Source organism: Limulus polyphemus, unplaced genomic scaffold (assembly GCF_000517525.1).
Source record: "Limulus polyphemus unplaced genomic scaffold, Limulus_polyphemus-2.1.2 Scaffold1926, whole genome shotgun sequence".
Lineage (NCBI taxonomy): Eukaryota > Metazoa > Arthropoda > Merostomata > Xiphosura > Limulidae > Limulus > Limulus polyphemus.
Genome location: NW_013667536.1, coordinates 1 through 10,496, shown reverse-complemented (window position 1 = coordinate 10,496; position 10,496 = coordinate 1). Strand labels below are relative to the sequence as shown.

Here is a 10,496-nt window from a genome sequence, read left to right as displayed (position 1 = left end):
CTTTCACAAACTCTGACACATTCTCAGGCAACTCTTCATAAGGTGGGTGTCCCTTATGCTTGGGTCCCCTTTTAGCACCATTCTTCCACATCTTGTCTCATATCTATCCAATAAAATCTGTGTCGTAGGTGACTCAATGTCTTCTTAATTCCGAGATGTCCTCCTGTTAAAGTATCATGGAATTGATGCAGCACAACTTCCCGTAACTTTCTCGGTATAACCGTTTGCCAAGTCGTCACTTTCCCATCTATAGTTTCCCATCTCCGGACAAGAATACCATCTTCAAGCTTCAACTGGTCCCTTTGTGCCCAATAGTTCTTTGTCACAGGGCTTAGACTAGGCACCTTCTCCCAAGCAGGGCGCAAAGCACATGCTTTTAGAAAATCAATTATAGGCTTCAAATCTTGGTCTTTCTCCTGTTCTGCTTTGATATCTATATTTGGTTCCATTTCATCATCATCAACTCTTTCAGTCACTTTGACTTCACCTTGATGGCACCTAATTAGTTCAACCTCTCTTTTTACAGTTAACGGAACTTGGCCTTTGTTGTTCCCAAATTGTCATTTTATCAAAATCAATTACAAACTTCCTTGGTAGTAGATAGTCCAATCCTAATATGTATTCGTCTTCGATGTCAGCCAAGGGACGTGAATGTTTGAGAAGGACGTGGCGTGATACTAGTCACGTGACCTCTGCTGACGCAACAGTTTTTGTTTGTTTTTTCAATAAAAATGCACAACAATATCAGCAGATGACTGTGATTCTCTTAGTATATAAACCCACTGTAAATGAAAACATCATTTCAATCTTATAAATGTAAATAAATGTCTGAAGTTCCCCAGAATGCATAAAAGTGTACCTTTTTTTCTAAATTTTCTGGTGGAACATTCTCTCCCCCCCCCCACACACACTCCAGGGGATGCTACTCACTGTTGCAATGCTTCCACAAAAAGTCTCCTGATTTGGCTCCTCTCAATGTTTACAAGTATGGAGAGCACATGTGTATATTTAGTACATCTTGATTTTCAGAAAGCATTTGACAAGTTGCCACACAAAAGGCTTGTTAAAAAGATATCTTTATAGGTGTGGGGGATAGGTTGGCTCATTCGATAGAAAACTGGCTAGATGGAAGAAAGCAGAGGGTTGTTTTAAATGGAGTTCAGTCAAACTGGATTAATGTTATGACTGGGTTACCTCAGAGCTCAGTGTTAGGTCATTTGCTCTTTTTGATTTACATTAAAAACATAGATGAAGGAATGGTCAATAGATTATTTCAATTTGCCGATGACATTAAAGTTTTGGGTATTGCTGGCTGTGAGGCTTTACTAAAGGATTTGGATTATTTGGTGAGTTGGGTGAATAAGTGGCAGATAACTTTTAATTATAATAAAGGCAAGGTAATGCATGTGTAATATCACAATTTGAATTATAAGTATAATTTTGAGGGGAATAACCTTCACAAAAAAAGATCTTGGTGTTCTGGTTGATCAATCTCTTAAGCCATCCAAGTAGTGTGCTGTTGCTAGTGGTATGGTAAATAGGATTTCAGGTTGTATCTACAGAAATATTGAATACAAGTCTAAAGAGATCATAATGTCATTAGTTAGGTCACATTTGGAGTATTGTATTCAGTCATGGTTTCAAACCACAGAAAGGACATTGAATTGTTGGAAAGGGTTCAGAGGATGTTACAAAGATGATACCTCAAATGGAAAGGTTACTATATGAGATTAGGTTAAGATCTCTGAAGAGTGAGAGAGGATCTGATTGGTGCATCATCTTTTTTCACATTTAATTATGAGAATGATAGAAATATGGGATAAAAATATAAATTTTAGCAGGAAGGGAGTCATCTTCAGCTAAGACAGATTTTTTTTCTAACAGAGTGCTTGGTCTCTGGAACCCTTCAGATGTGGTGGATGCAGTTAATTTAAGGGAATTTTAGGGAAAGATTGATAAATATTTAAAATGATAAGGGCTGGTTTTATTATGTTTTTTAAAGGTTTAGTTAGATTTGGTGGATAGAAAAGCCTGGATTGACCAAAAGGCATTTTGTTGCTCTTTAATATTACGTTATATATATATGTTGTGCTAAAAAAGGAATGTTATTTCTTTTCAATAATTGGTTTCTCAACCAAATGACTGTATTAACTCTCAATGATTGAGAGGTAATCATACAATGTAGTACATACATTGTGTTTACAATACCACCTAATAGTTCAGAAAGCAAGGAACACTACTTCCTTTCAATCATTGGTTTCTTGATAAAATTACTGTCCTAGCTTATGATGATTGGGTTTTATCTCAGTCATATCAAGTGGGAGGTCATCTTTGGTGCTTCTGTGGACTGTTGGAGATGTGCCTCACCTCTAGATCTGGTATTTTGTCATCTGACTCATATCAAACAACCAGATATGTACTTTCAGCTCTTTCCTCCTCATCTTCAGGATTGGATGGGATAAAACAGTAGTTTCATTTTCACCTAATTTCACTACCTCCTCTTCTAACTTTTGGTGAAGCTAATACACCAGCAGTTCAGCTAGTTGACATGTAATGTGTGTTTTTGTGTGTCCCTCAATTGCTGTAACTCATACATTAATGGACTGACTCCGAGCACCAGATGAGTTCCTGTCCAGCCAAGAGGCTTCCATCCTATTGATATATACCAAAGCCACACCCAGTTTCAACTTTGGTACATTCATTCCTTCCTTCAATGTCTTACTATAACACCTCTTTTGTCATATGATAGCCTTTGCTAACTGTTGGTATGCAAAATTGTGCACTTTAGCTAATACAGACCTTAACCACACCACATATTCTTGTGGACATTGTGGGAAGCTTGCTCTTGGTGGAGGACCATACATCCCATAAATAGGAAGCAAAACTTCTTGGCCAAACATGAGCATATTTGGTGAACAACATGTTGATCTCATTTAGTTGCACAGTATGCCATCATGAAGTAAGGTAAGTATTCATCCTAGTCAATTAGGTCAGGATTAACAAACTTAACAAGCATCTGCTTGACAGTCTGTCCCCCATTCCACTAAACCATCAGGCTAGGGTGAAGAGGTGAAGTGTGCATCATCACCACACTCCACACTACACAACTCAGAAAACAGTTATGCTGTTGAAGTTAACTCCCTGGTTCATGTGGATTTCTTCAGGTGCTCCAAACTAAAATATCCAGTTCTTCATCAGTACATCAGCTGCAGACTCTGTAGACATATAGACCAATAGATAAGCATCAGCCCACTTTGTGAAGTAGTCAATGACCACAAGTACACACAAGTGACCTCATTCTGTCTCCAAGAGTGGATCAGAGATGTCCAGGGCTGTTCTCTGAAGAGAAGAACAAACAATTATTTGTTGGAGTTTATCCTGTTTAGGCCAAATTTGTTTCTGGGTGATACTCACCATAAAGTGTTCACACCAACACTGAACATCTTGACTCCAATACAACCACAAAAAGCATCATTAAGCATTAGCAAAAGTGTATGTAATACCTTGATGCCCTTCTAGTCTTTGTTCTTCTAGTCTTCTAGTCTAGTGTTATGCAATTTCTGGAGAATTTTGTGTCTCAAAGATTTGGAAAGCACTAGTTGTACCAAAGTCTGAGAATTACTGCTCAGTAGTTAATAACAATGGTACTGCACACCTTCCTACACTTGGAACAGCTTGTGCCCATTCACTAATCTGAGTCACTCATTTTTTACCTGGTTGCAGGGCAAGGAATGTTTATGATAGTTCTGAGTCCTTTAGTTGCTTTTTCCAGAGCTTCCAAAGTATTAATCATGGCATCCATCCACTAGTGGAATCTCCTATTGTATGGCTTGTCATCGCTATGGCAGAAATTATTTCAACTCCCACATGATATTCAGGATCAGGACATTTAAATGAATGGAAGGTCTTCCTGTTTGGCAAGACAATCTATCAGTATGTCTATCTTGTGGGCTGAGTGATCACATATGGTTAAGTTATATTCTTGCAATGCTGTTATCCAGCAAGCTATCATTTCTTTGTGGTTTCTAATGGTAATCAACAATTTCAGTGATGAATGGTCCACTCCAACAGTGAACTTTCTACTATACAAGTAGTGCCAAGTGTTTTACAAAGACAATAAATGCAAGCAGTTTTCTCCATTGTACAGTATCTGCATTCAGGAAATGTGAGCATACAATTGATATATGCAATTACATATTCTACTCCATCCTACAGCAATAATAAGACTGTTGTGATTCAACTATCATTGGCATAAGTGTCTAGTAGGTATTCACAATCTTGTAATGGATATGCCAGCATTAACGCTTCTACTAAAGCTCACTTCAGGGACTGGAATGTTTGCTTGCATTCCTCACTCCATCTGAATAAAAGCCAATAGTGGTGAGGTTATCTTGGAAGTACAGGCCACAAACTGTTGGTAATAAGACACAAAACTAAGGAAATTTCAGACTTCTTGTATGGTCATTAGCAAATTTCTCACACTTACTATTTTAGGAGGATCCATGAATATTTCCTCTATACCACACAAAATGACAAACAAATTCCACTTCTGTACACATGAATGCACATTTTCCTGGTTTCAATTTCAAGTCTGTCTTTTTTATTTGCTGCAATACCATTTTTTTAGGTTCTCAGCTACAGACTTGAATGTGTGACCAAACACTAAGATGTCATTAACATACATCAGGCACTTTTCCAATTGCTGCCCTTTCAATATAAGACCCATTAGCTTCTCAAAAGTGGTGGGCTCATTAATAGACCAAATGACATTATGTAAAACTTTTACAAGCCATCATTCATGCTAAAAGCAGTCTTAAGTCTGCTTTCGTCATACAACTTTACTTGCCAATATATGGATACAAGATTTAACATATTAAACCAATGGGCTTCTTCCAACACATCCATATATTCATCTGTTCACAGTAATGGAAAGGCGTCAATATGAGTTACTGCATTCACCCATTTAATAGTGATGCAAAACCTGAACATACCTTCCTTCTTTCTGACAATCACTACCAGAAGCGACCAAACACTCTCTCAAGGGTGTGTGATCCCATCCTTTAACATCTGCTATATTTCAGCACTGTCTAGGTCCTTAGTGCTCAAGGGAAGCCTGTACAGCAACTGTTTAGTAGGACATCCATCACCTGTATCTATGTGATGTTGTGTTACTGTTGTTTGACCAAATTAACCATTTGGTCTCATAAGTTCATTGGGATTTCCATCCAATAGTCACTGAGTTACTACCACTGCATTGAGTCTAGACTTTATACACAATCCTCGACTGATGATCTCAGATGTGTTGATATCTTTGTAATTACCTTTGGACCTGGCATAACAGATACAACTCAAGCATTACCACTAGCATACGTTACTTCCACTTTGTTTATTGTGTCAATGACCATTTCAGCATGCAGCTAGATAATTATTCATTCATAACTGCAGATCAACATTGGGACTTCATCCCCATCAGTTAATTCTGCTTAATTTGTGAGCAAGAAACAGGCCAGTTCATGCATGGGCCCTATAACTTTATTAGGTGGCACCAACACACTGGAGCACCATTTGTATACTTCCTCTCCCACAAACACTTGTGCAGTCCACTGTTATTAGACCTTTTCTGGCTGACGTTGAATAAGTATGCCATGGAACATCAGTTTAACTACTAGACATAGTTGGTGAATGACCTCTTCATTTACCAAAACTAGCATACAGTGGCCTGCCTTTTCCAAACCTTGAATTTACCCTGATGAATTGCTCAGTTTCCACCAGGTTGAACAACCAGTAGAAATCAGTAATGACTGTCTCATAGTCTCACAGTTGCCCCTCATTTATGTGCTTAACACCTTCCTGAAATGGCCCAAATCCTCCTTCATTGTACCTTTGAAAGTTGGTGAAATGATATGTTTCACCTCGTACATAGGGAACTGTGATCCTGGTAGACAACTTCCTTCCCACCCATCATCTAATTGAGATGTCCTTCACATCATAAGCACAGCATTGTAGGTGCTCTTAGGAACCCCCACATTCTGATGAGTAGTTGGGTATTGTTTTAGAATGGCAAAATAATTAGGTACACTTAGCAGCTTGTCCATTGGTTCTGCTTGACCCCAGGTTCACCAGTGATCCATGGCTATCTAGGCAGTATACCTCTCAGCTCGGAGAGGCTCACCACCTTACCTTTTGGCTGAATTGGCATCTCCAGTCACTCTCCAATGTTTTTGAGCAGCTTTGATCAGAGGTGGGGTTGAATTACTCTGGCTGGTTTAAGTCTGGAAGTCCTATACAAACCACCCTGTTCGATCTGAAACTCATAAGATAACACACCACCATGACATCCCTCAGTAGTTTGTTTTTCCCTCACACTAAGGTTGATCCTCTGGTAAGAGCATGGACATCCATTCTGAGAGTCCCAAACATTGGCAGCTCTTCTTTCCAAGTCATTGGATATAGAAGACAGAAGTCATGAATCTTCAAAAGTCTAATATCCAGGAGAGGATTTCTTCTAGCTCCAAAAACTCTCTCTAACAATCATCTGCCCTTAGTGACCAATGCTTTCTCTTGATAAAAGACTTTCTAGGTGTGGAAAATGCCATTTCCCTTAACTAAGAAACCTTTTTAAACTTAACACCAAATTGTTTAAGCAAAAGGTAGTACATATTTCAGAAGAAATAGCAAATGCCACAATACAATATCCTGTGGTCATGGCACCAATATTTTATCCTTCCTATCCACTCTGTCGTATATTTTGATAAAATTGAATTAACCTTAGAAAAATGGGATAGGTCTGCTTAATAATAGGAGATTTGATCAAGATACCAATTACAAAGTGATTCTATGTTCCTGATTATCCGAGTTGTGAAAATGGATGAAAAAAATGGTGCCTGGGCACAAAGTAAAACAAGAAATGGATAATCTTTATTTACTTCATATTTTAAAACATAAACACAGTATGTGTAATTTTTTTTTATATGAACAATTACTTATATTAGATCTTATATATTCAACTGTTCAGGCTGAATCCATGTACCAGATTAACTAAATCTAGTGTTCCTTACTTTGCAAGAAACATTGTATTCACCAAGAGTGACTAGTTACTTCTATATAGCTGGTCATTCTATTAGAATATAGGGGAGGTCATAACCTCTAGATATCACCTGAACTACCACTGAAAGACACTGCTGTTACATCCTTACACAGTGTGCAGTATTGAGCAATATCATCTACTGACAGAACAGGTATTATATGCTCAAGAATAACAATGAAACAAAGGCAGCTACAATGAAATTCAAGCTTTCTTGACTATATGTTATGTGAAACTTGCACAGATACAGAATAAATGATAAATTCAGTAATAAATACTACAGTATTGAAAGAACAGAGAAATGCAGGTATATTGATATAGCACACATACATCAAATCAGAAACTGAATTTAATCAAATATTGAGTCAAATCATCTCATGTATCACATCAAAGTCAAACATCATGAGTTATAAAGCCAGTTGCACAAATTATAATTAACTAACTTGTCAAGAAGAGAAAAGGATTAAATCATTATAAAGAAAATCAGATATAAGAAAATAATCAACTGTCTTATAAGATCAAAGAGAAATATATTTTCTCAATTTTGGGATAAGAACAGAATCAATCAAGCAGTTAAACCTATCATTTATGTTAAAAAATTACTAATAGTGTCATAAACAAACGATATTTAAAAACTGACTGAACACTTCATATAAAATAAAACTATCCTACCCTGACTTCCTTTAGCTTGTACCGCTGAGTTCGTATGTCTTCCAGCAACATATCAAATGGAGTCAAGTCATACTTTACAGGATGAAAGTCCAACTTAATCTTCTTCAGTTGGACACCTTGTTTCAATTCTTGAATGACATGCATCCATAACCTAGCCTAGAAATACCATTTGGACTGAATCTTTGAGTTAATATTCTGCATTTGAAAAGTTTAAATGTATATTGGCCCAAAAGTAGAATATTAGGTGAAAAGTAAAATTACAGGAAATGAGTATGAGGACACTGAGCCATGCTTTCACAATGGAATCTACATTTTGAAACTTTTGTAGCTTTGATTGCGGTTAAGAGTGTACAATAATTCTAGGTTGCTTGAGCTTTTTGAACATAAAAACATAAAAAGGTTAAGTATTGTTAAACATAAAAAGAACAAATAGGAGCATTTAAACATCAAGTCAGGGATCTGATATACATGAAAATCAGACCAGAATCAGGTACAGCTAAACAAAAAGTAAAAAAAGTAAAACAAAATATCATGTCAGCAAAAATGAAAATAAATATTTAATAGATGTATTTATTTGTTCATACATTATCAAACATTAATACTGGTTCTGATACAATATTAATAGTTTATTATATTACAATGTATACAGTATTATATTCATATAATATACATAGATATTTAAATTATGACATTATCTAATAATAGTTAAATAATTACTCTACTGTCAATAGTTAGTACATATGTATATCTTTTACTTTAGCTATTACATATTTTAATAATTAAGTTTCATAATTTCTGTTAATACCTAAAATACTCTTCTTTCTGGTGATAAATAAATTATTACACTGTCTAAAAGTACTTAGGTCACTGCATTATTTTGTAGAACACATTATTTAAGTAACTGTACTAAAGCAATACTGATGTAATGTCTAATTAACTTCAATTTGAAAAATAATGTCCTTGTACCTAAGCTTTTGGTTTTCATTCTTTAAGTTTAAGGCAAGAAATAGTTACAGTGTTAAAATATATACATGTAAACCAATTGTTGGATATAAGGTGGACTAAAATTATTTTACAATTTAAAACTTCAAATTCACAAAAACCCTTTACTGGACTACCACTAATGAAGTATAGAAGCGATTTTTGAAATACCAATCCCATATTTTCTTGAAAATACTTACCCAATTTTGAACATGAAAATGTGTTGGCGGTAGAGTCTTCGTTACTGCATCAAGATTTTCACATCCTTTTCCCTGTTAATGGTAAATTTTGTAATTTTATGTTTATCTTACAAGTTCAAATCTCAATGATAATAAATAATTTTGAACTTCAGCTCCATATTTATTCAATAAATCTGTATTTATTTTTTCGTTTTTTCTCATATTTGTACTTCCTCAACTATTCAAGGATTTATTTTTTATTTCAAATGTCAAACTAAGCTCATAAAAATCTAATATACATATAGGGATTACTAGTACTATTTTTTTTACTGCCTTTGTTTTTGACAAAAGTTTGGTTCTTAAGAGTACTATTTTTACTAGTATCATATTTTAAAATATCTGGTAATTACCAGCTTTACTTACAATACCATATTTACACTTGTCTGATGCACATTCATCAGTGTTACTTTTACTGCCATGGTTATGGTTGCCTAGTTCTTAGCAGTATTACTCCAGCCACTCTGTACCTTATAGCTGCATGATTGTTAGCCTTCTTATTTAGACCCCCAGTTTAGAAATTTTTGTTTCTTGCCAGTACTACTTCTACCACAATTATTACAGAAGTATGGTTCTTACCATTTTTACATCATATCTAAAACTTTTATGTGCACCAGTTTTAGTTTTCGTGCCATGTTTACAAAAACTTGTTTGTTTTTTTAACCATCATATTTTTATCATACTTGTTCTTTGGTTCTTAATATTGATTCTAGCTTATACTGCCACATCTTGTAATAACTAGTTCTTACCGGTCTTACTCCTATCTAAGCTTACATTTATCTATTTGATAAGAAAGTAAATAAAAGATCAGTGCTTAGTTTCACTTATATTACCATATGTAGAATCAGCCTGGTTCTTACCATTGTTATTATCGCTATAATATTAGCAAAAGTCTGATATGTATTATTTTAGCTTTTACACATCATATTTTCAAATTTCTCTTTTTACAGTTTTATTTGCACTGCATTTATAAGAGATTGGTTCCTAAGAGCTTTACCATGTTTAAAAGTGGTTTGATGCTCACAAGACTACTATAATACTGTTGCGTCATCGAGTCACATGACTACTGTGACGCAACGTTTCTAGAACTATCATGTACTTTGTCGAATGTTCTAGTTCTTACTAGATATAGGGTAGGCTGGTATATAAAAGAGGGGAATGTAATGTGTGTGAGTAGATAGTGAGTAATTGAACTGCAGTCACAGGGTATTGTTGAAGTTAACGTTCGTTCGTTACAGTGTTGTTTTAGCGCGAGTATTGAGATTAAGTGTATCCAGATGTTGCGTCAGCGAGTCACGTGACTACTATGACGCAACGTTTCTAGAACTATCATGTACTTTGTCGAATGTTCAAGTTCTTACTAGAAATAGGTTACGCTGGTATATAAAAGAGGGCAATGTAAGGTATAGATAGTGAGTAATTGAACTGCAGTCACAGGGTATTGTTGAACTTAATGTTCGTTCGCTCGTGATACTGTTTGTTTTAGCGCGAGTATTGAGATTAAGTGTATCGCAGAGTTATAT

General features: G+C 35.5%; 1 protein-coding gene across 1 annotated transcript in view; it reads right to left on the bottom strand.

Moving 5' to 3' along the window:
- The window catches only part of LOC111087252 (protein spire homolog 2-like), a 16,030-nt gene extending 7,032 nt beyond the window's left edge, over positions 1-8,998 (bottom strand). The window contains exons 1-2 of the mRNA XM_022393275.1: positions 8,938-8,998; positions 7,757-7,907 (exon numbers count right to left, since the gene is read on the bottom strand). Of these exons, the coding sequence (XP_022248983.1) occupies positions 7,757-7,907; positions 8,938-8,951 (165 nt within the window). The 5' untranslated portion in view covers positions 8,952-8,998. The remainder of the gene's footprint in view (positions 1-7,756; positions 7,908-8,937) is intronic.
- Between the last annotated feature and the right edge of the window lie 1,498 nt (positions 8,999-10,496).